This window comes from Ovis canadensis, chromosome 5 (assembly GCF_042477335.2).
Source record: "Ovis canadensis isolate MfBH-ARS-UI-01 breed Bighorn chromosome 5, ARS-UI_OviCan_v2, whole genome shotgun sequence".
Lineage (NCBI taxonomy): Eukaryota > Metazoa > Chordata > Mammalia > Artiodactyla > Bovidae > Ovis > Ovis canadensis.
Genome location: NC_091249.1, coordinates 51134180 through 51160482, shown reverse-complemented (window position 1 = coordinate 51160482; position 26303 = coordinate 51134180). Strand labels below are relative to the sequence as shown.

General features: G+C 37.5%; 1 protein-coding gene across 2 annotated transcripts in view; it reads left to right on the top strand.

Moving 5' to 3' along the window:
- The window catches only part of UIMC1 (ubiquitin interaction motif containing 1), a 133463-nt gene that overhangs the window by 61063 nt on the left and 46097 nt on the right, over positions 1-26303 (top strand). For both annotated transcript variants that reach the window (XM_069591754.1, XM_069591755.1), the window contains exons 4-9: positions 3030-3154; positions 3878-3983; positions 4295-5031; positions 11001-11065; positions 15128-15204; positions 22683-22783. In XM_069591754.1, the coding sequence (XP_069447855.1) occupies positions 3030-3154; positions 3878-3983; positions 4295-5031; positions 11001-11065; positions 15128-15204; positions 22683-22783 (1211 nt within the window). The remainder of the gene's footprint in view (positions 1-3029; positions 3155-3877; positions 3984-4294; positions 5032-11000; positions 11066-15127; positions 15205-22682; positions 22784-26303) is intronic.

Here is a 26303-nt window from a genome sequence, read left to right as displayed (position 1 = left end):
GGGCCAGTGACGAAGCTTGATCACTCAGAACTTTTGTGTGATAAAGTTTTATTAAAGTATGAAAGAGATGGACAAAGCTTCTAGCATAGACATCAGAAGGGGGCAGAAAGAGTGCCCCCCTGCTAGCCTTTAGCAGTATGTTGTATACATATCAGCAAGCTGTTAATTAGAGAAAGGCGATGTCTCAGAGTGGCACCAGCCCCCTCACCCACAACATGCATTTTGAGATAACATTGGCACCAGGTGATTCATCCTGGGCCATAAAACGATTGACATGAATCTTAAATATATAGTTTCATTAACATAGATTAAGAAAATAGTGTATAAGTAAAACATATAGGTTTGTTGAGCCCTTATCTGAGTCTTAAGCAGAACAGAATTGAAGAGAGACAGAGTCTAGTGTAAATACATAGTTCATTAACATAGCTTAAGAAAACCGTTTCCATAAGAAAAATGCATTGGTTAGCTCAAGGTTTGAGAAAAGTTAAGTTCAGGTAGAACCAGGTGTCATCATGGCAACACAGAATTTTAAGGGAAACCTTTTAAATTTGTATAGAGAAGGGAATAAAATCTGACACTTGTGGTTTGTTTCCTCCTGCTGCTTAAAAGAGAGATAAAAAATGCTAAGACTTGCAGCCTATTTCCTCCGTTTGGAGACCCCTGGCCTTCCTGCCTGTTACCCTCTCACTACTGGAAAAACCATAGCTTCACTATGCACACCTTTGTCAGCAAAGTGATGTCTTTGTTTTTTAAATATGCTGTCTTGTGTATTTTTTTTTAAAAGTTGAAAATATATCGTTAGAGTACGTTGCTCGAATTGGGATTGCCGGGTCATATGTGTAGTTTGTTAGTCACTGCCAGAATCTTGTCCATAAGCATTATACAAAATGGCAATATTCTTTTTTATATTTATTAGCTAGAATAATTCTCTTTTGAAGTATTTTTTTAAATTTATTTAGTTTTAATTGGAGGGTAATTGCTTTACAATGTTGTATTGGTTTTGCCATACATCAGCATGAATCAGCCACAGGTATGCATATGTCCCCTCCCTTTGGAACCTCCCTCCCATCTCCCCCCCACCCCCCCACATCCCACCTCTCTAGGTTGTCACAGAGCACTGGGTTGAGCTCCCTGCATCATACAGCAAATTCCCAATGGTTATCTGTTTTACATATGGTAATGTGTATGTTTCAATGCTACTCTCAATTCGTTCTACCCTCTCCTTCCCTCACTGTGTCTAACAAGTCTTTTCTCTATGTCTTCATCTCTATTGCTACTCTACAAATAGGTTAATCAGTACCATTTTTCTAGATTCCATATATATGTGTTAATATACAGTATTTGTTTTTATTTTTCTGACATGCTTCATTCTGCATAACAGGCTCTAGGTTCATCCACCTCACTACAACTGACTTTGTTCCTTTTTATGGCTGAATAATACTCAGTTATATATAGGTGAAAGTGAAAGTCACTCAGTTGTGTCCAACTCTTTGTGACTCCATGCACTGTACAGTCCATGGAATTCTCCAGGCCAGAAAACTGGTTAACCGTTTCCTTTTCCAGGGAATCTTGCCAACCCAGGGATCAAACCCATGTCTCCTGCATTGCAGGCAGATTCTTTACCAGCTGAGCCACAAGGGAAGCCCGTTTTATATATATATATATATATACCACACACACATATATACCACAACTTTATCCATTCATCTGTTGATGGACATCTAGGTTGCTTTCATGTCCTGGCTATTATAAATAGTGTTGCAATGAACATTGGGGTACATGTGCCTTTTAGAATGATTTTTCTCAGGGTATATGCCCAGTTGTGGGTTTGCTGGGTCATATGGTAGTTTTATTCCTAGTTTGTTAGGGAATCTCCATACTGTTCTCCATAGTGGCTATATCAATTTACATTCCCACCAACAGTACAAGAGGGTTCCCTTTACTCCACACCATCTTATAACTCTTTAAAGAGAAGCTTCTTTTCATCTATTTGGTTATCTAGAAGTATAGCTTATATTGGAAGAATAAGACAAAAGCTTGGTTCTCTCTTTTTTTTTTTTCAGTTTTCAAAAGAATTGATTAATTGTTGATTGAATAACATATTGTTAACATTCTTCGACAGTGACCAATTAGTTTTTTTTTAAGTACTATTATGAACTTACAGATTTAAACTTATTCGTGTGTTAGTCAACCAGTTGTGTCCAACTCTTTGTGACCCCATAGACTGTAGCCTGCCACTTCCTCTGTCCATGGAGTTCTCCACGGAAGAATACTGGAGTGGGTTACCATTCCCTTCTCCAGTTAAACTTATTGTTTTAATTCATTGTATTTATTATCCTTGTTGATGTTCAGTGGTCTCATTTTTGGCCATTGAGAACCTTTTTAAGTTGGGTCTTAAGTTCTTTTGATATAACCCTAGTAGTGTCTGGTAGATTCTTTGCTCATAGATATGACAGGTATTCTAATTCATCTTCTATTAATATGTTTCACTCTCCAGACTTGCAGTCAACTATTCCTTTCCAGGGTACCCCAGTTGCTTTTAATGGGAAATGCTGTTTGCAGATGACACTCAGGTCTTTAGAGATGTTCTTTTCTACTGTATAAATCAGAAGATTCTGAAAAGTAAAATTACTCTGGCTTGATGTTGAGCATAAAGCAAATATGTATCAGTATGAAGTGATAGGTATTGAAAAACCCTGGATTGGGAGGTAGTTCCTCTTATTCACTCACCAGATATTACCTGTTAGGAGCCAGGTACTCTTCTCTTGTGCTGAAGATACAACAGTGAAGAAAAGTAGGCAGAAACTCTGCCTGCATAGGAGCTCACAGTTTCGTAAATCGTGGACTCTTACAGCTGTTGCTACTGATCTTTACTGGTACCTTACCTTTTGGAGCTTTCCTTATTCACAAAATTGTACTAAGTGATCTTTAGTGTCTTCTCTTGAAAAGTTTAATAATTCTGTTTCTTGTCTACACACTTATTTAATGTTTGTGGTGTCACTCTCTCTCTTTTCCCTATCTTCTTACAGAAATGACAGAAGAAGAACAGTTCGCTCTGGCTCTCAAAATGAGTGAACAGGAAGCTAGGGAGGTGAACAGCCAGGAGGCGGAAGAAGAGGAGCTCTTGAGAAAAGCCATTGCGGAGAGCCTGAATGTAAATATGCTATGTTGAAAAAGTTTGTGAGCATTGATCAGCAATATTTTATTTCTGCAGTGTCATGGCTAATTAGGAACTAGTTGTAGTAAGTAGTTCATAGGGTTTTCAATTAACAGATATTTCCCATTATCATTTTTAAAATCTGTGTCAAATTGTGAACTCAATTTAGTGTTTTGTTAATTCTATAGGGAAGAGTTTTTTACCTCACAGATTTTCAGTCCATGTCTTAAGAGAACCATAGTATTTGGCAGCTTCTGAAAAGAGTTACTAAGTAATAAGAAACCAAAAGAGAGCAAGATAAGGTGCTTACTTTCCCTGTATTGTGGGGAAAACAAAGGGAATGAGAACTAGAGGTAGGTTATGAAGAGACAGAATGAGCAGTATTAAAAATTTTCAAATAATAATACATTGTGATTTGAATATGTGTAATTGAAGTTATTATAAATGTGAAAGATATTTGCCAGTGGCAGATCCTGAGCCATCCTTTATGCCATTCACTTTTCTATATTAGAAAAAGGTCTAGTGTAGTGATCTAATACAGTGCTTTGTACATAGTAGGCATGTAGTGCACATTGTGGAATTTATTTGAATCGAGCATCTACGTTTTGGAGAGGAGACGCACTTAGGGACAGTGGACTCCTCTTTTTGTACTTCCTATGACCCTTCATGTATAGCTATCTTAATAATAAACCTGGTCTGGTGTGGGATCACTTGTTTCAGAGTTGCCGGCCTTCTGATGCTTCTGCTACCAGATCTCGACCTCTGGCCACTGGACCATCTTCACAGTCCCACCAACAGAAAACCACAGACTCTGGGACCACTGAAGGCATGTCTCCCTGTTCTGGCTCCTTCTTCTCATCAAGCATAACCATATCAGAGGGATATCATGCTGAGAGTAGATATACAGAAATGTCCAGAATCCCTTTGGTGGTATTAAAGAGGTTAAATCAGATAGTAGTTGAGTTCTCACTAATATCCAGCATACTTTTATCTCCCAGGAGAAGCCAACTTTTGGTTAAACCCAAAGATGAGCCTTTTTTACCCACATTATGTAATTCTTGATAAGTGATAACTTACCAAACCCTCTTAATAAAAAATGGTTTGTCCTTAGCCCTACTTTTTCTCAAATACCTACAGGCATATGGCAGCTGGTACCTCCATCACTGTTTAAAGGCTCACATATCAGTCAGGGAAACGAGTCTGAGGAAAGAGAGGAGCCTTGGGACCACACTGAAAACACTGAAGAGGAGCCGGTCTCTGGCAGCTCAGGAAGCTGGGACCAATCAAGCCAGCCAGTGTTTGAGAATGAGAACGTTAAATGTTTTGACAGATGTACTGGCCACTTGGCTGAGCACACACAGTGTGGGAAGCCACAGGAAAGTACTGGGAGGGGTTGTGCTTTTCACAAAGCTGCCCAGGGTAGGGGGGACACATCTAGGCACTGTCTGCCTACCCCAGCAGATGCCAAAGGTCTCCAGGACATTGGGGGCACTGTACACTACTTCTGGGGTATTCCATTCTGCCCTGATGGAGTAGACCCTAACCAATATACCAAGGTCATTCTCTGCCAGTTGGAGGTTTATCAAAAGAGCCTGAAAATGACTCAGAGGCAGCTCTTAAAAAAAAAAGGTTTTGGGGAACCAGTGTTACCTAGACCTCCTTCTCTGATCCAGAATGAATGTGGCCAAGGAGATCAGGCTAGTGAAAAAAATGAAGGCATCTCAGAAGATGTGGGAGATGAAGACAACGAGGAGAGGCAGGAGTCTAGGGCATCTGTCTGGCACTCAAAAACCAAGGATTTCCAAGAAAGTCCAATTAAAAGCTTGAAAGAGAAACTTTTGTTGGAGGAAGAACCAACAACCAGTCATGGTCAGGTAAGGGTCAGTGATGCTGTGATTAAGGATGATTTATTCACAGATTAAACAAGGATTATTTTAGCTGGTTTTTTTGTGTTGCCTTCTCTCGGCTTTTAAAGTAGCACATATATGCTCACTCTGAAAAGTTAGGAAAGTACAGAAGAGTGTAAAGAAGAAAAAATTGACCATAATACCAGCACCAAAAGGCAATCATTATTACTTCTATGCATATAAAGTTATTTTTTTTTGTAAATTTTTCAACAAAATGAAGACTTTTCTGTATAGATTTTGTTCTTTCTCCTACTTAATAGCTTATCTTAGATCTTTTCCTATTCCTTATGCATTCTTGAAAACATTATTGTATCAGATGTATGTATCAGTTTATTTTTTGTTTCAAAATATGTATTTCTAAAAAGTTAAGTTTTTGAATAGGTAGTAATGTTCAACTGACTCAAAATTCAAAAAGATATAAATAAAGTTTGTCTTCTATCCCCATCCCCAGCAAACCAGTTCCCCTTCCTGAAGTCAACATTTATTACTGTTTTCTAGTGCATCCTTCTGAGGATTTCATGTGGTGCAAACAATGTGTATAGATACTTTTCCTCACCTTTTACACAGCTGATAGCATACTCTTCATTATTCTGTACCTTGCTTTTTTCATTTACTGTCTCTATGGGATCATTCCATAACAGTACGTAAAGAATTTCTTCTTTTTCTTTTGGAGGGAGAATGTGTAATACACCATGTATGAATGAGTTTATTGTATCTAGTGTTCCTATTGGTGGGCATTTAGGTTGTTTCCAAAATATTACTATTATAAACACTACTGCAGTGATTATTAATTTTTTTTAATTGGAAGAGGATTATTACTTTTGTACATAAGATGTTTCATTTACATGGGAGATTTTATAGGGTAACTTGTTGATATAATTGGTAGATCAAATAATATATATATTTACAATTTTGATAGCTGTTCCTAAATTGCATTCTGTAGAGGTTGTATGAGTAGCAGCTTTCCCCATACCCATACCAGTACTGTATTGTCAGGACTTATTGATCTTTGCCAGTCTGAGGATGAAACACAGTGGTATCATAGTGCAGTCTTAATTTTCACTTTTGTTATGTATGCTTGAGATCCATTTGTATTTCCTTTTTTGTCTGTTTACATCTTATGGGCATTTTTCTTTTATGTCAGTCTTTTTTTAGTGGTTTATAGACATCCTCTATGTATTAGGGGAAGTGGTCCTCTGTGATAGGAAGTGCAGGTAGTTTTCCAGTTGACTTTTTTACCTCACATAATCATGCGTTTCTTATTTTTGCTTGAGATTGTCAATAATTTACTGAAAATGATTCCCTATTTGGGCACATTTGCCTTTTAAGTCTTTTTCTGAGATACATAGATTATATTATATAGATATATATTTGTATATATGGTAGGTTAAACTTACACAAATTCTTTATAAACTAATTTTCAAGGGTATAGAATATTTTATTACTGTACTGCTTTGTGTTGCAGTTTCTGTTATTGGACTCTTGAGTTTTTGGTTTTGTTTTACAGTCATGCTATTTTTTTTTTTGGTCTCTCTTAAGGGTTCAAGAAATGGTAGTGATGAGAAATTTCATTGCATTGTAGAGAGCATGGATTTGGAGTTTGAATTTTTATTTTAGTGTTTTAGTAACTGCCTTTGAGAAGGCCATTTAACTTCTGAATCTCAGTTTTAAAATATCTATAAAATGAAAGTAGTTATTCATATCTTTTAATAGTTTTAATGAATAAAGTGAATTCTGTAAAATGTCTAGTATAATACTTGGGAGATAATAGGCACTCAATAAATGGTAGTTTTCTCTAAGGGACCAGAAGGTTATTGATTGAAAATATATATGGGAATTTTTCTTCCCTAGCAGTCTTCTTCATCCATGTTCTAGAAAGATAGCTGTGTGGAAAGATAAAGCATTTTTCTTAACAGTTCTTCCAGTGATTTGCCTCTCTTCCAAAGGAAAGTTAAGTTATGCTTATGATAACATTTTGTTTATCCATTGTGATTCAGAGATGCTTCTTCTTAAAAGAATAAATTAAGTCCACAGAGTGAATGTTTAATATTTTACTGTAATTCAAGTTGTTGGCTTGAAAGATCCCAGGGGCTGGAGTTTTAGAACACAGACTTGTGTCAGGTTCTGAGGTTTTAAACCAGTGCCTTTAGAATGGGCTGGAAGTGACTAGAGCCTAATAGCTGGCTTTTTAGTTGAAGTTCTCTAACTTCATGAACAGGCCACCGAATACTACACATAGTAGTATTATTTGGTACTATTTGGCTACAAGAAACCAAATCAGGCTAGCTTAATTTAAAAAAAGGACTCGATCATAAAAAAGGTTCTCATAAATTCTCAAACAGAATGGTAAACCAAGCCTAGATAAGGTACTAGGTTTAGAAAATTCATCCCTGCCTCATAGTTATATCTGCTTCATTTTTCTCCCTGCAAACTGGCTTCCTTTGCTTCTCTGCTATACATGGTAGGTGGAAGACATTGATCGTCCAGTTCCCAAAGGTAAATACAGGTTACAGGAGATTTATTCTCTCCAAATTTCAACTTCAAGCTTCTAGGAAATTACTTACGGCCCATATGGAGTTAGTCATCCTCCCCAGCCCAGTTGTCTGTGGTCCAGAGGGGCGATGATCCAAATTGTACAAATGGCTGTGAGCCTACTGCTGTGCCACCATTCAAGGGGAGTGAGGAACAGTCCTCAGGAAAAGGAGATCAGGTAGACAACCTAGCAAATACTCAGTTTTGTCACATTAATTTTAGAAATCACTTAGAACTTGAAAAATGCGAAAAAGTGTAAAGAACAAAGTTGAAAGTATCCACAGTCTTATGATCCAATGATGTATTCCTTCATTTTTTTCCTGTACCTATTTTTTTCTATAGTTTAGATCATATTACTATATTTTTATATTTTAACTTAACATACAAACATTTTCTGATGTTAAAATTACTTATTTTTAATGGCTGCTTATGAGTTTACCATAATATTTAAATTATTTTCCTATTGATGGATATTTCAGTTGTGATAAACATCTAAGTAAAACTTTTATTTATTTAATTACACTAATTTGTGTCTTTACGGATAGAGAACCAGAAAGATACTGGGTTAAAGAGTTATGAATGTAGAAAAGAAGACCTGCTGTTTATTGCTAAATTGCTTTTAAGAAAGATTGTTCCAATTTGTACTATTTCCTTCCAGCAGTGTATGAAAATGCCTAGTTCACTGCAGTCTTGCCAATGTAGAATAATATCTTTAAAAAACAAAGAGAAATTAATATCCTAATTCTATCAGCAAACAATGAAAATCTTGCAATTGTGATTTCACATCTTGGTCTTTTGCTTTCAGGAACTGGGTAGAAAGAGTTTATGTGCTTGTTAAACATTTTCAGTGGCTTTGTATCACTGACTCAATGCACATGAGTTTGAGCAAACTCTGGGAGATAGTGAAGGACAGGGAAGCCTAGTGTGCTGCAGTCCATGGTGTTGCAAAGAGTTGGATGTGACTTAGTGACTGAACAACAGCATGGCTTTGCTGGAACTGCCCATATTTGAGACTCCTTGGTTAATAGAGATAGCAAGAGTCCCAGAAATAAGGACTCAGAGAAACATTTACCCTGGGGCAAATTACTTAGTCTATACAAAGGTTGCAAAAACTTTGTATAGACTAAGCAATTTGAATCAGATGATAACCGGTTTCTGGCATCACTGCAATTATAGAGAAGATTTTAATGAAGATGGAGGGGTCATCTAAATGGCTTTACAGCAGGGAGAAGAAGGGTAGTATATTGATGTGGTCACTACTTTTCAGGGTCTAATCTTTGATTTTTAGTCCAGGTACTGGGATTTCTTTCCCAGGTTGTATGAGAATGTGAGAACTGACTTTGACTAACCAAATATCAAGCTGGTATGTATACCAAATCTCTGTTACTTTATTGTGGAAGAGAGACATTTTCATTGACCACAATACAAATACACCATCACACCTTTTTCAAGGTTGAAGGATCTGGAAGGCTGAAATAATCATCAGAAAATGGAAATTTTAAGGTGTGGTTTAACTAGGCTGTGGAAAGACCTAATAAGCTACCAGTGCCTGACAGCAGAGGACATTGTGTGGTGATCAGATGATGTGTATGTCTATTTGCTTTCACTTGCAGATCACGATTTTGAAGCCACTGCTTGATTCTGGGTCTTTGGATTTTTCTTTTTTATTTGTTGCAAACTATCCATTTCCATTAGCATATTTGTTCATGCGGAGTACAGTGTCTTGATTAGGCCCCAGGTTCCTTAGTGAAAGTTACATTCCTGTCATGCTTCTCTGTTCATTTTGATTAGCCGTGAATAGTCTAATCAACTTTTGTTTGCTTGTTTTGCTGTCTTATTTTCATATTCTGGAAGAACCTTACTTTGCCTCTGTGTTTAGATCACTGCCTTTGAGGTGTAAGTTTAGAAATTAAAAATGATTTATTGCAATAGATAGTTTTGGGATTCTGTATTGACATGGTTAGGAAGAAGATCATTTGGAGTCAGAAAGGTCCAAGCTCCACTTTGAACAACTCTATGATTTTGGGAAGAAAATTTAACCTGTTGAAGTTTCACGTTCCTCATTTTAAAAATAATTTTAATAGCTTCTACTTCAGAAGGTTCATGTGAGGATTAAAGGATAATACGTGTAAAGTGATTAGCATAGGCCTGACACATAATAGGTGTAACAATAATTAAAAAAAAAATTAGACTGGAAAAGGTCGAGATGTGCTTTAGCCTAACATAGAGGTGGCAGTATCTCATAACTTGTTGATTAGTGCCTTATTTGTTTCTGAAGCCTGAGTCTTGATTGGCTAGTCATTCTAATAAAGTAAAATTCTATTAAATGGACACCAGGTGTCAGTATTTACCTTTTGGTGTTTTTTTTTTGAGATAACAGGAACAAAACTGTTTTGTAACCGTTGAGTTCAAACAAAAAGATAAGTATTTATTACTGTTGTATTTTAGTCCTTTTGACAGTTTTGTTCAACCCTCCTTTTTCATGATGACTACATTCCCAATCATTGTACAGCTTTATCTTCTCTTTGACTGAGGACTCATCTAGGCTGTTCTTGTTTATTAGTATATTCCATCATTTACTTGAGAGATAGAGAGGTGCCTAACTTGTTTAGGTTATTTATATTCTGTTAGGAGACCCTGAAAACTTCAGCTTTATATCTGTTGGAAGAAGCTTCGCAGCCCAGATACTTCATCAGAAGTACCCCTAAGTCAGCAGTAGCTGCTTTTCCCACACTTTTCCATGCACCTACATTTAACGAGTTAACATTTGCACCAACTCTATTAATAGTCAAAGAAAATAATTTTTTCCTTATCCGGTCCCTATTTGTTGTGTTTCTTAAACCATATCTTTTGTAGCTAAATATTAACCATAGTGGCAGATTCATAGCAAAAGGAATCTTTATAACCTTTTCTTTTGGATAGCCTATTTATGTCTTGGTTCTACCAAGAGATACTTCTTTCCATTGAGAGCTGAGCTTTTCTCTGTATTTCTTCCTTCCACAACAAAAGCTTCATAATTGCTTTTCTGAAATCATAATTCATTTGACTCACTAATATTTATATGCCTTGTGTTTTACACAGTGCATTGTATAAATTATCTTGTTTAATTCTCACAGTAACACTGTGAAGCAGGTTTTAATACTATTTTAAGATGAGGAAACAGATTGAAATGTTACTTATCCAGGATTAAAAGTTAATAGGTCATTCACCTGTGATTTAAATTCCAGTGTTCTGATTCCGTAGAATATGTTCTTTTTACTTAAAACCACTGACTTTTATAAAATGTTTTATTTTTATTACTATGTGCTGAGTGTTAATGTTGAACAATTACTATTTTTTTTTAAAGGAAGAAAAACCAGTTCATCTGTGCCTATATATTTAGGATGTTACATCTTTCTTTACAGTCTTCCCAAGGACTCTTTGTTGAAGAAACCTCTGAAGAAGGAACTTCTGTACCTGCCTCACAGAGGTAAGATAAATATTATTGTGGTTCTGAATTCTCCTCTGATAGTAGCAGAATAAAAGATAGCCACATGATGAGACTGTATAGGAACAGCTTTCCCAGGGACCTTTTAGCTCTTTTATACACACAGCCAAAGAGAAATCGTTATCTTCCAGTTCTCAAATATGCATATCATAGAAGCCTAGTGAATTAGGGTGGAAGAGATCTTAGAGGTTTACTTGTCTAACACAACTATCTTGGCACAAATTCCATCTACACTATTCCTGAAAAGCGGTCACATCCTGCTACTGTCTTAACGACATTCACTTCCTATGCCAATAACAAGGCTCTAGAATGATTTCTAAGTCAAATCCCTTATACAGTGGAAGTGAGAAATTGATTTAAGGGCCTAGATCTGATAGAGTGCCTGGTGAACTATGGATGGAGGTTCGTGACATTGTACAGGAGACAGGGATCAAGACCATCCCCATGGAAAAGAAATGCAAAAAAGCAAAATGGCTTTCTTGGGAGGCCTTACAAATAGCTATGAAAAGAAGAGAAGCGGAAAGCAAAGGAGGAAAGGAAAGATGTAAGCATCTGAATGCAGAATTCCAAAGAATAGCAAGAAGAGATAAGAAAGCCTTCTTCAGCGATCAATGCAAAGAAATAGAGGAAAACAACAGAATGGGAAAGACTAGAGATCTCTTCAAGAAAATTAGAGACACCAAGGGAACATTTCATGCAAAGATGGGCTCGATAAAGGACAGAAATGTTATGGACCTAACAGAAGCAGAAGATATTAAGAAGAAGTGGCAAGAAAACACAGAAGAACTATACAAAAAAGATATTCATGACCAAGATAATCGTGATGGTGTGATCACTCACCTAGAGCCAGACATCCTGGAATGTGAAGTCAAGTGGGCCTTAGAAAGCATCACTACAAACAAAGCTAGTGGAGGTGATGGCATTCCAGTTGAGCTATTTCAGATCCTGAAAGATGATGCTGTAAAAGTGCTGCACTCAATATGCCAGCAAATTTGGAAAACTCAGCAGTGGCCTCAGGACTGGAAAAGGTCAGCCTTCATTCCAATCCCTAAGAAAGGCAATGCCAAAGAATGCTCAAACTACCACACAATTGCACTCATCTCACACGTTAGTAAAGTAATGCTTAAAATTCTCCAAGCCAGGCTTCAGCAATACGTGAACCATGAACTTCCTGATGTTCAAGCTGGTTTTAGAAAAGGCAGAGGAACCAGAGATCAAATTGCCAACATCTGCTGGATCATGGAAAAGCAAGAGAGTTCCAGAGAAACATCTATTTCTGCTTTATTGACTATGCCAAAGCCTTTGACTATGTGGATCACAAGAAACTGTGGAAGATTCTGAAAGACATGGGAATACCAGACCACCTGACCTGCCTCTTGAGAAACCTATATGCAGGTCAGGAAGCAACAGTTAGAACTGGACATGGAACAACAGACTGGTTCCAAATAGGAAAAGGAGTACATCAAGGCTGTATATTGTCACCCTGCTTATTTAACTTCTATGCAGAGTACATCATGAGAACGCTGGGCTGGAGGAAGCACAAGCTGGAATCAAGATTGCTGGGCGAAATATCAATCACCTCAGATATGCAGATGACACCACCCTTATGGCAGGAAATGAAGAAGAACTAAAGAGCCTCTTGATGACAGTGAAAGAGGAGAGTGAAAAAGTTGGCTTAAAGCTCAACATTCAGAAAACTAAGATCATGGCATCTGGTCCCATCACTTCATGGCAAATAGATGGGGAAACAGTAGAAACAGTGTCAGACTTTATTTTTCTGAGCTTCAAAATCACTGCAGATGGTGATTGGAGCCATGAAATTAAAAGACACTTGCTCCTTGGAAGGAAAGTTATAACCAACCTATATAGCATATTCAAAAGCATAGACATTACTGTCCCAACAAAGGTCCATCTAGTCAAGGCTATTGGAGAAGGCAATGGCACCCCACTCCAGTACTCTTGCCTGGAAAATCCCATGGATGGAGGAGCCTGGTAGGCTGCAGTCCATGGGGTCGCTAAGTCGGGCACTACTGAGCGACTTCACTTTCACTTTTCACTTTCATGCATTGGAGAAGGAAATGGCAACCCACTCCAGTATTCTTGTCTGGAGAATCCCAGGGACAGAGGAGCCTGGTGGGCTGCTGTCTGTGGGGTCGCATGGAGTTGGATATGACTAAAGTGACTTAGCAGCAGTAGTAGTCAAGGCTATGGTTTTTCCAGTGGCCATGTATGGATGTGAGCGTTGGACTATAAAGAAAGCTGAGCACTGAAGAATTGATGCTTTTGAACTGTGGTGTTGGAGAAGACTCTGGAGAGTCCCTTGGACTGCAAAGAGATCCAACCAGTCCATCCTAAAGGAGATCAATCCTGGGTGTTCTTTGGAAGGACTGATGTTAAAGCTGAAACTCCAATACTTTGGCCACCTGATGCGGAGAGCTGACTCATTTGAAAAGACTCTGATGCTGGGAAAGATTGAGGGCAGGAGGAGAAGGGGAAGACAGAGGATGAGATGGTTGGATGGCATCACTGACACAATGGACATGGGTGGACTCCAGGAGTTGGTGATGGACAGGGAGGCCTGGTGTGCTGTAGTTCATGGGGTCGCAGAGTCGGACACGACTGAGCAACTGAACTGAACTGAAAGGTTGATTGGTTATAAACTGCATTAATTAGATCAGACATCCAGTTATTTTTCTCTTTTATCATTAGTTGACCTTTGGGGATTATTCAAGAGCTTAATTTTGTGTTGACTGACTGTCATCTCCCAAACAGTAGTTGAGGCCCAGTCATCATTTGCTGTTACTTAAGTTGATGTTCTTAGGCTTTTGGTTAAGTTGATAATACTGGGTGTTTCCTCCTGAGCTAAAGAATGTGACTTTGGTTTGATTCCTGCTGTTAAGACAGTTTTGGAAGTGGTTTTAACTGGAGTAGGCCGCCTGCTTCCTGCAGGCCTCTCTGCTTTGTTGTGGTGAGCCTTCTGCAGAACAGATGTAGGTTTTAATAAATGATTATACGCTTTGTCACCAGGAGAGAGTTGGAATTGCAGGCAATGTGGTTTGACTTCAAATTGATTAGCCCATTTAATAAATGTCAGCAAATTGTTTTGTGATGGACCCTTTGAATAGAGCTCTAATATTACATACAGAATAAACTGTATCTGGCTTAGGTTTATAACAAATGCTCTGAGATGTTTTATTTAGAGGGAGTAATCACTTGTGGTTTCTTATCAGGATTTGATTATTTATCATGAATCAGTGGTGGTTATTCTCTCTTCTCTGTGGTTCTTGGTTGTTGTGAGGATTTGTGTTTTTAAGCATTCTCTTGCATACTTGATTAAACTAATTGTAAAGCTCTGTGAAGCATGAGGGGGCTAGCTCAGATGCTCAGATCTCTAAGCCATGTGCTCCTATGTCAAGAAGAGATTGCACTCCATGAGCAGTCAGGGTAAACCAAAAGATTGGATGATGGTAGCCTTTCATAATTATGTTTTCCTCAGCAGAGATACTCAGCTTGGTTGGACAGATTTTTGCTGTAGGCAGTTTGGAATTGTATCTTATTTTTGTTGCATGTAGAGCTACATCTTGAGATAAATAGGAAATTTAACTGCAAGGTGAGGGAAAACCTATTGTGTCAGAAGAATCTTCACATCTTCTCTTATGAGTTTACAAAACTCTAGCTTTCAGAAGGCTGAGATGGAGACTGTAAAACACTTTTGACATCCTTATATTGGAGTAGACTTTTTTTTTGGTTTTCTCTGATTCCATGGAGAGTCCTTACCCTTCAACCTTCCTTTGTGAAGACTCCAAAAGGGGATTCTTTTCATTCAGTGATTTCACTGAAACCAAAGTTGTAAGCATATTTATTTTCCCTATTTTGGACTTGGAGTTTTCACTGCTGATTCCTTGCTTCCCTGTTGTGCTTTTGTGGTGTTGGACAGCAGGTATCAGATTACCTGTGGCTTTGTGAAAGACTAACCATTGCTTTTAGTCCTGTGTTCTGATTTATTTTACTGGGAATTCACTAGGGGTTTGATTCTTTTTTCAGCATTGCTGCTTTGACCAGTAAGAGAAGCTCAGCCTTTATGCCAAAGAGTTCTGCAGAGGAAATCAGTGTGTGTCCTGGTAAGTACCCCACTGTGTTTTTACGAGTTTCTGGTCCCTACCTTTTTGTGTCTATTAATTTTTCTGACTTTTCCAACCCACTCTCAGGAGGTTTATGTGTGATTGATGTGTGTATGTGTTCATACAACACGTATATATATACACATACACTTATTTTGCTGGACATTGGCTCTGCATCTCACCTTTTCTCTTCTTAGAGATAGTTTGAAATTTACATGGCTCTTTTGTCTGCTTGTTTACTTACTGGTGTCATCAGAGATGGCAGCAAAGCCTTTGGAGCGTTTAAATCTACATTCAGAGCCAAGAGACTTTATGGTTTGGTTTATGGGTTCTTAAAGTGGATTGTCCTCAAAGTGGGTTGCATGGCATTAAGCAGTTTTTTTCACTGAGGCTTTTACTGGTTAGTTTTACATTGCCATTCATGGAGTCTATTGCATAGGGAGTTCAGAAATTGAATTTTATGCACAGTTCTGTCATTGACTTATTTTTAATCTCCAAATAGATACTTAACCTGGTTAAATATTGTACTTTGCTTTTGTTAATAATAATGATGAAAATATACATGTACTTTGTTTAAGGTTTGAGAAGATGTTTATTGAAAGTTGCACGTGAAAATGTTTTAATGTACAAAATAATGTAAAATGAACTAAGATATCCATTATCTAAGTGAACTCTTGAGTTGAATCATTGTATATATGAAGAATTATTTTGTGATATGAATCACTACTTTCTAAGGAATTTGTTTTAGCTTAAATATATATATATATATATATACACTATATATAGTATATTTGGCTTTTCTTAAAAGTGAGGGCTAGTAAGTTATCAGTAGCCTCATTCATGTGAGTAACTTCCTCTTAACATTTAAACTCTTTGGACAGCGAGAATTGGACAAATGTTACCTTAAGTCATATTTAGTTTTTCCTGAGGTTGCATATAACCTGTTGGGGTCAGAGAGACTGGTAGTTTTCTTATTTTGGTTTCTTTCAAGTTTTTTCCCACAGATACTCATACTTAGTTTACACATTAGTCTAGGAAAGTCCTGCCAAAGTTTAAACATTTGACAGCATATTGTAAAAGTCTTTATTTATTTTTAAAGTTTAACTGTGTCATTTTTGTTGAAAGTGGTTTCTTTATTATTTGAAGTTTATGTGAATTATTGTCTAATGATGACACTACCAAGTGCCATGATTTTGGCAGAAGCTCTCAGGAATACGGTGTCATTTTTGTGAAAAAATAGCATTACTCCCTCTCCATCTAGGCCTGTTGACCTGTGTCATCTAGAGGGAAGCAGTAAGTTAAGGATGATGGCATGTGACATCACCCTGGGATCTTACAGGAGGAACCTGCAAATACAATAATATTGAAATCCTAATGAGAGGAAAGTTAATGAGGAAAAAGCAAGCCCTTCGTCACTGTGGTTATATAACTTTTGTGATCATGATTTGCTGTCATTAACCTGCTAATTAACTCCAACTGTTTGTTGATATAAGCCACTTCTAAATGAGTTAGGTAAAAGGTTTCCCTAACATTATTGTTCTTTTTGCTAAGAAAGTATAACTACTTCTCTATGGAGCTAGACTCCTGAGTCTCTATAATATAGTGGCTTAAAGACTTAAACATAAGACACCATAAAACTCCTAGAAGAGATCATAGGCAAAGTATTCTCTGATATAAATTATATCAATGCTTTCTTAGGTCAGCCCCCCAAGGCAATAGAAATAAAAGCAAAAATAAACAAATGGGACCTAATAAAACTTACAAGCTCTTACATAGTAAAGAAAACCATAAACAAAGCAAAAGATAACCAATTGAGTGGGAGAAAATATTTGCAAACTATACAACCAACAAGGATTTAATTTCCAAAATAGACAAACAGTTCATATACCTCAACAACAAAAATCAAACAACCTAATCAAAAATGGGCAGGAGACCTAAATACACATTTCTCCAAAGGTGAAATACAGATGGCCACCAGGCACATGAAAACATGCTCAACTTTGCTAATTATTAGAGAAATACAAATCAAAACTGCAGTGAGGTACCATTGACCTCACACTGGTCAGAATGGCCATCATTAAAAAATCTAAACCTACCTGTGAAATAGAAACAGACTCACAGACCTAGAGAACAAACTTTTGGTTGCCAAAAGGGAGTGGGGGAGGGATAAGTAGGAGGCTTGGGTTAACAAATGCAAACTGTTAAGGATAAAAATAAGGTTCTTCTGTATAGTACATAGAACTATATTTCATTTCCTGTGATACACCGTAATGGAAAAGAATGTAAAAAGACATGCATATATATGTATAACTGAATCACTTTGCTGTACAACAGAAATTAACACAACTTGTAAATCAACTGTACTTCAATAAAAATAAAATATATAATTTAGAAGCTATATATAAAAATTTGTCCTAAATGAATGAAACACAGATTGAGTATAGTAGTCCATCTTACCTAGTTTGTTTTGTCTCATATTGCTTGCAGTTCCTGGGGTCTGATACTCAAATTATAACATTATCTTAGTGAAGAAGCAGGATTACAACATCATGCCCACATTGTGCATGATGCTAACATTATTTCTATGAAGCTAATGTCCTCTTAAGTTGTCACTATCATTGAATACATAGTTAAATGTTTCAGCCATTTACAGAAAGCTTAATGAAGGACTTTTATTGTTACAGTGGTACAAGCAGTGAGTAGCTCTTTTATTTTCTAACAGATTAAATGTCATTTTTGAAAATATCTCTCAGGAAAGCTTGATAGAGAAGATTTTGAAGTTTATACACTATAAGTCTTTTTCCAACAAGGTGGTGAAATCTGTGTGTGTAACCAGTTTCAAAAAAATTATGATGTATTAAAATATGATTAACACTAGAAATGTATATAATCGTTCTTTGATGATTGAGAAGCTACCTCAGTACCTTTTAAGTATACTCTTTGCCCAGCATTGGCTGCTTATTGTATTTGTGAAGCACAGAAATACCAGTTAGATGTATAGTGTGTATAGTGTAGATAACAGAAAACTTACTGGATTGTGTTCTCAGATAAATTTCCTTTCTGGACTTATTGTCATCTTTTGAAATATTGTTTCTGTTCTTTTATCAAGTGATAGATGTCTAGACCAGAGGATGACAAACTTTTTCTATTAGGTTGGTGCAGATGTAATTGTGGTTTCAGGCTGTGAATTTTAAATCATTATCACTAGGCTCAAACACATCTTTATTAATCAAAATAGGGACTGTTACAGTCAACACATTTTGCCAACTAGAAATAAGTTTGTTTATTCCTGTAGCATAAAAATCTGTGTTTTGGGATTCGATGAACGCTTAGAAAGCATTTTCTGCCTCCTGTTGGTTGTGAAAGCACTTTCCCTGCAAAAAGGTTATTGAGATGGTTGAAGAAGTGGTAGTCATTGGCGAAAAAATAAAATCAGGTGAATATAGATGAGGCAGAACTTTGTACCCCAATTTGTTCAACTTTTGAAGCATTGGTTGTGTGATGTGCAATTGGATGTTGTACAGAAAAAAAGCCCTTTCTTTTGACCGATGCTGGCTGTGGGCATTGCTGTTTTTGGTGCATCTCATTGATTTGCTGAGCATACTTCTCAGATGTAATGGTTTGGCTGGGATTCAGAAAGTTGTAGTGAATCAGATGGGCAGCAGACCACCAAACAGTGACCATGACCTTTATTGGTTCAGGTTTGACTTAGGGAAGTGCTTTGGATCTTCTCGGTCCAGCCTCTGAGCTGGTTGTCTCCAGTTGTCATATAAAATCCACTTTTGGTCACATGTCACAAGCTAATCTAGAAAATGGTTCATTTTTGTTGCACAGAATAAGAGAAGATGACACTTCAAAATGATGATTGTTTTGACTTGTGGTCAGCTCAAGAGGCACCCACTTTCTGAGCTTTTTCACCTTTCCAATTTGCTTCAAATGGCAAATGATCATAGAATGGTCGACATTTTCTTTGGCAACTTCTTGTGGAGTTGAAAGAGGATCGGCTTCAGTGATTGCTCTCAGGTGGTCATTGTCACCTTCTATTGGCTGGCCACAGTGCTTGTCTTCAAGGCTCTTGTCCTCTTTGCAGATCTTCTTGAACAGCCACTGCACTCTACGTTCATTAGCAGTTCCTGGGCCAAATGTGTTGCTGATGTTGCAAGTTGTCTCTGCTGCTTTACAACCCGTTTTGAACTTGAAAAAGAAAATTGCTCAAATTTGCTTTTTGTCTAACATCATTTCCCTAGTCTAAAATAAATGTAAAATAAACAGCAAGTAATAAGTCATTAGTAAAAAAACATAAAATGAGAAATGCACATTCAGTTCAGTTCAGTTCAGTCTCTCAGTTGTGTCCGACTCTTTGCAACCCCATGAATTGCAGCACACCAGGCCTCCCTGTCCATCACCAACTCCTGGAGTTTACCCAAACTCATGTCCATCGAGTTGGTGATGCCATCTAGCCATCTCATCCTCTGTCGTCCCCTTCTCCTCCTGTCCCCAATCCCTCCCAGCATCAGGGTCTTTTCCAGTGAGTCAGCTCTTCGTATGAGGTGGCCACAGTATTGGAGTTTCAGCTTCAGCATCCATCCTTCCAATGAACCCCCAGGACTGATCTCCTTTAGGATGGACTGGTTGGATCTCCTTGCAGTCCAAGGGACTCTCAAAGAGTCTTCTCCAACACCATGATGTGTAACATAACTGCATTTATTTAAGAATGTATTCTAATATCAAACAGCAGATTTCAACAGCACAAAACCAAAATTACTTTTGCACCAACCGAATATAAAAAGACTAGATAATAAATATTTTAGGCTTTGTGGGCCATGCAAAGTACTTGAAATTACTCTGCTATTTTAACTTGAAAGCATTCATAGACAGTATAAAGAAGAATGAATGTGGCTGTGTCCCATTAAAACTTTATTTTCAAAAACAGGCAACTGGCTCTACTTGAACTGGTGGCAGACCCCCGAACCAGAGCGTGAGGGGTCCCCATCTTGCTGGTTTGGCCAAAAAGTTCCTTCAGTTTTAAAAGTAAAAATAAAGGATACATTTTTTTATTTTCACCAAGAACTTTATAGAACAGTGTATTCATTGTTTTGTTCCACTACCTTCTGCCATTTTCCAGGCAACTTCATAATTCCATTTTCCCAAAACTTATTATTTTATTTTTCAGCAAAGAACTGCTCCAAAGCCTTTTACAATCTTCCAGAGAAAGAAAATTTTTTCCATTAGGAGAATTTTGTAGAGACCAAAATAAACATACATCTGAAGATACAACTTTTGGCGAATACAGCAGAATGAACTTCCTAGCCAGGATATAGCAGTTTTTGCCTGGTCATCAAAGAAACATGCATCATGCATTATCTTGATGGAAGATTATGTATTTTCTTTTGACTAATTCTGGACCCTTTTCATTGAGTGCTGCTTTCAGTTGGTCTAATTGGGAGTAGTACTTGTTGGAATTAATCATTTAGCTTTCCAGAAGGACCTCATAATAGAGGGCTCCCTTCCAATCCCATTATATATACAGCATCACCTTCATTGGATGATCAGCTTTTGGTGTGGTTGGTGATGGTTCTTCTTACTTGCTCCATGATCTCTTCCATTCCGCATCATTGTACAGTATGCACTTTTCACTGCCTGTCACAACTTGCTTTAAAAACAGAATGTTTTCATTGCATTTAAGTAGAGAATTGCATATGGAAGTATGGTCAAGAACGCTTTTTCTGCTTAATTTATGTGGCACCCAAACATCAAAGCTATTAACATAACCAAACTGGTGCAATTTTTTTTCAACACTTGATTTGGATATTTTGAGTATGTCGGCTTTCTCCTGTGTGGTTAATGTTGATTATTCTCAGTTGATGTCTTGATTTGATTACTGTCAACTTCAACTGGTTGACCTGACTGATTTCTCGCATTGTCCAGCGAGAAATCTGCACAAAATTTTGCAAACCGCTTTTGACACATTCGATCAGTCACAGCACCTTCACCATATACTGCACAAATCTTTTCTTGTTTCAGGTGCATTTTTACCTTTCTTGAAGTAATAAAGCATGATATGCTGATAATGTTGTTTTTTTCCTTCTGTTTATAATACTAAAATGGCTACAAAAAACCCACCAGTTTTGATAGGTTTTTTAAAAAATGCATGCTGATATAACAGCTGTCACAATACAATCTAATAAAATTGTTTCAAATGAAGTTAAAGACAACCAAGTGCTAGTAGAGCCATTGTACAGAAAAAAAGCGAAACCTTTTGGCCAGCCCAATACTTCTTATTGCTAGTAGCCTATACAGCGCCTGGAACTTCTTTCATAAATATGTATTGCATTAATGTTGAATTAGTAGATGCTGCTTAAAGAATAGTTAAAGAAAGACATATCTTCGAGAATGTATTTGTAGTTCTGCTCCCAATTTTTATGTCTTCTGTAATCATCCCTTTAGCCTCAAGAATTAGCATTGGCAATGTTTTGTTTTAAATGTGTAAATATACTTTAAAGCCAGAACTGTGCTGGAAAAGAAGCCAAATGGATTAACAGATGAATGGATAAACAAATTGTGATATAGCCATACAGTGGAATACTATTAAGCGGTAAAAAGGAATGAGCTACTGATATATGTAACAACATGAATGCTTCTCATACACATGCTAGAAGAAAGAAATCAGACACAGAACATGACACACTGTGTTATTTCATTTATATGACTTTCTAGAAAAGGCAAAACTGTAGAACATAAGGTAGATTGATCATTGTAAGGAGCCAAGTGGGAGGAGGATTGACTGCAAAGGGGTACATAAGAACTTTTGAGGGTGCTTGAAATATTTTATATCTTGATTGTGGTTATATGATATAAAGATGCCATGTATACATTGTATGCCTTTGTCAAAACTTACTGTATACTGAAAATTGGTGAATTCTGTTATATATAAATTATGCTTCAGTAAAGTTCTTTTTTTTAAATGGAGATAAGAGTTAAAATTTTTTTTTAAAATTTATTTAGTTTTGACTGTGCTGAGTCTTCGTTGCTGTTTGGGCTTTTTCTGTATTGTGGTGAGCGGGGGCTACTCTGTAGTTGTGATGTGTGGGTTTCTCATTGCTCTGGCTGCTCTTGTGGAGCACAGGATCTATAGAGTGCAGGGCTTCAGCAGCTGTGGCATGTGAGCTCAGTAGTTGCAGTTCCTGGGGTCTAGAGCACAGGCTCTATAATTGTGGCACATGGACTTAGTTGTTCCGTGGTGTGTGGAATCTTCCCAGACCAGGGATCCAACCCATGTCTGCTGCTTTAGCATCTGGATTCTTTACCACTGAGCCACCAGGGAAGCCCTCAGTAAAGTTTTAAGAAGAAACAAGCTTGATTTATATTGCTACTGCAGTATTATCTATCATGCTCTAAGCTTAAGGAAATAAGTGTTTTCTTTTAACTATGAAAATACAAACTGAAAATTAATGAAGTTTTGATTTTTTAAATTGCAGAGACACAGCTAAGTTCTCCTGAAACTTTTGACCTTGAAAAAGAAGGCTTTCCAGATGGCAGAGAGACCCTGGATGAAGTAAGAATAATGGCAGATAAGGAGGTGAATATTACTTTTAATTTTTCTCAGTGTTTTCTTTCTACTGGTCGTCCTTTCTCTGATGCAGTATTGACCTTGGATGAAGAGATCTAAATGACAGTGGGTTAGGTTTTTATCTTAGATTCTTAAAAGTGAGTTCAGCACTATTTCTAAATATAACAGTAGTTCCATTTCTTCAGTATTGTAATATGCTTTATTATGTCTAGTACAGATGGGGAAATGGAGATTTAGGATGTTTGAGTAATGTTGACCTAAAAAATAGTCACAACCTAGAAGCTGAGAGTTATGTTTTATTTGGTGGGAATTTTTAGGGGGGAGGAGTCAGGTTATACAGAAACTCTTAACATGGAGCAGGTATTCTAAACATCAAAAGGTTATTGTTAATTAAGGAAAATATCTCAAGAAATTTAATGCTTTTCTTTGTGTGGGAAGATGCAAGAGTCTGGGCTTACTGAAATCATTCCTTTCGTATGCATCTCAGCTGTCTGGAGCCAGTGCTCACCCTGGGGAGTGGTTGATGGCTCCTGATAGCAGGCATTGTTCTTCCTGGGCTCAGAAATTCACATTTGGAGGGCCAGAATCCCTGATGGCTATGACAGTCATGTTTATTGATGTGACAGGAAATACTCCATTTCATAGTAATTTGCTCAGATTCAAACTGCTAATAATGATAGTACCAGAATTTGGGCATAGATTTGTCTCCAAAGTCCTGGAGCATTTTCTGTTAACATAATGATGTAACAGAGATGAACAATCTTGGAAAAAGTTGCTACCTTTATATTGTGACCTAACTTTCAGCCCTAATTTTGAGATGTGATCAGAAATGCAAAATCTGGATAACAGCATGGTAAAATAAGTCAATCTGTGTTTGTACTAGTACCTTTCTTAAGTTCACATATCTGACATTAACCATAAGGCTGATTGACACAAGTTCATACGCCTGATTAAGATTCAGTGCATATTTTTTCATGTTGAGTCTGACAAAACAATTTAAATATCAATAACTCTTTTAAAGAATTTAGACCTTTAAAATGTGTTGTGAAAAGTAGCCTGAGACTTAAACTAGTTTTTCATGAAAATAAATTTTTTGGTTACACATGTGCTTACGTTTTATTCTGAGCAATGCTCTTATTCTGAGCTTCATTCTCTTATTCCTTTTTATATTGTACATTTTTTTGAAAACAGTTTTTGCCTTAGAGGTTATTAATAGATCCCCTTCCTAGTTTCTGTACTGCAGGTAACTGAGTGGAAATCCTGCTTTCGTGACTTGTGCCTGTTGTTTGGTTCCCTGGAACCTGATCTGTCACAACTGAGACTGAGATTCCCTCATGCCTGTAGTGTTAGTTTCCTAACACCTTTTGGTGAGGAGTTCCCTGTTTAAGAGCTGCTGAAGCTGGATCCTGCTACATAGTGTCAAAATGGCCTCAGGTTCTTATCCTAGGGAGAAACTATAACCTTCTCAGTAGGGATGGGGGAACAGAGTGTTGTTAACATAGTTATCTTAACATGCAGAAGAAGCTCTGCAAGCCTTTAGCTAATCAAGGCTGATTTCTTAAGCATCCATGACTGTGGAGGAAACAAGTTTTTGGACAAAGAGCAAGAACCCTATTTAAAAGTTATGTATGTCTGCAGCACTACACATCAAGTGGATGGAATTGTATGGTCTTTTTCACATCTAATGTCCCCTTTTTGGTGTTGCTGTTTGCTAATATCTGTGGATGCTCTAAATAGTCTTAGAAGTTAACATCAAAGGAAGTTAGAGATGCTGTAGTTTTTAAGTTATTGCACAAACACTAGTTACAAGTCACTTACTAGAAAGATAGAATCTGGGCCTTCTTTGTGTACAATGATAGTATTACAAAGGGTGTGGACTCTTGCCATTGGAATCTGTGTACAGGGTCATTTACCCCAAAATTTCTTGTTTATTGTGCAAGGAACTTGAGTATTGGAACTAGAAGACATGACTTTGAATTCCAACCCTATCACCTTGGTCAGATTAATTGCTTTGTTCATTTATTTGGTTCAGATATTATAGTTTGTGTACTGTGTGCCAGTTACTGTTTTGGAGTCGTGAGATATAGGTAAATATAAAAACAACTCCTGCCCTCAAAGGGACACACAAACAGATAATTATAATGTGGTCTTGTTGCAGGAAGAGGGCGCTCGTCTAACACTAGGAAATGAATTGTCTGAGGAGACACATGTGCTGACAATGCAAGAGATTTTATTGGGAGAGGGCACCCGGGTGGATAGCACTAGGCTAAGGAAACCCAGGAGAACTGCTCCGCCGCGTGGCTCACAGTCTCGGGTTTTATGGTGATGGGATTAGTTTCCGGGTGGTCTTTGGCCAATCATTCTAATTCAGAATCTTTCCTGGTGGTGCACGCATCACTCAGCCAAGATGGGTGCTAGCGAGAGGGATTCCGGGAAGTGGACGGACACGCGGTGTCTCCTTTAGACCTTTCCCGAACTCTTCCTGTTGGTTGTGGCTTATTAGTTCCGTATTCCTTATCAGGATCTCCTGTCATAAAACAACTCATGCAAATGGTTACTATGGTGCCTGACCAGGGTGGGTGGTTTCAGTGTGCTTCCCCTAACAGTCTGACAAATGTAAGGTTAGAAAGTGCCTGGGGCATTAGGGGAGGGCATTAGAGGAATGCCCTAATGGAGAAGAATGCTTTTCTGAATCTCAGTTCTTCATTTATAAAATGTAGACAGAAATAGCCTATTTTATTGGGTTGCTCTGATGATGAAATTAGATAAAGAATATGAAACATAGCAGGGATTTGGCACAAGTAGAAATATGCATGTGGAACTGCTTTGTAACACACTGGCTGCTCAGTGATATTAGCTTACTAATGACACAGAATTGCTTGACAGTATTTGAGGTATTTGGAATACCCTTGCCAGAACTGTAGTCCCTCTTGATTTGATTTCCTGCAGTGGTAAGGTTCTTTTGGAAATAATATTTTTGGATTATCTTGCTTGCGTGGGGGTCTCAGATATTCGTACTCAGAAGTCTGTTAACTGTGGGCTTTATTCAGACTCAGATACAGTTGACCCTTGAACAACAAGGGGGTTAGGAGTGCTGACTTTTCATGCAGTTGAAAACCTGTGTATAACTTATAGTGGGCCCTTGGTGTCTGTGTTTTCTCCCTAACACAGCCAACCGCAGTCTTAGAACTGTAGTATTTACTGTTGAAAAATATTTGTATATTAGTGGACCTGCACAACTGTAGTCAGTTTAGGCAGTTGGTGAAGTAAACTGTGTTAAATAGACTGTGTCTAAGATAAAAGGGGAGATAAACACTTTCCTAAACTATGCATAAATCTTATGGGGAATGGGTAAGGGAGTTGGTGACTGTAGGACATACTCTTATTTTCATTGGATCCATTTCTTGAGATGAAGTTTCTTTTCAGGCCAGCCTTTAATAGATCATGATTTGGTATACAAGTACCTGTTTTGAGAAAATACACATATAGTATTTTAAAAGCAGCAGAAGCAGCTCTGCAGAGACCCAGT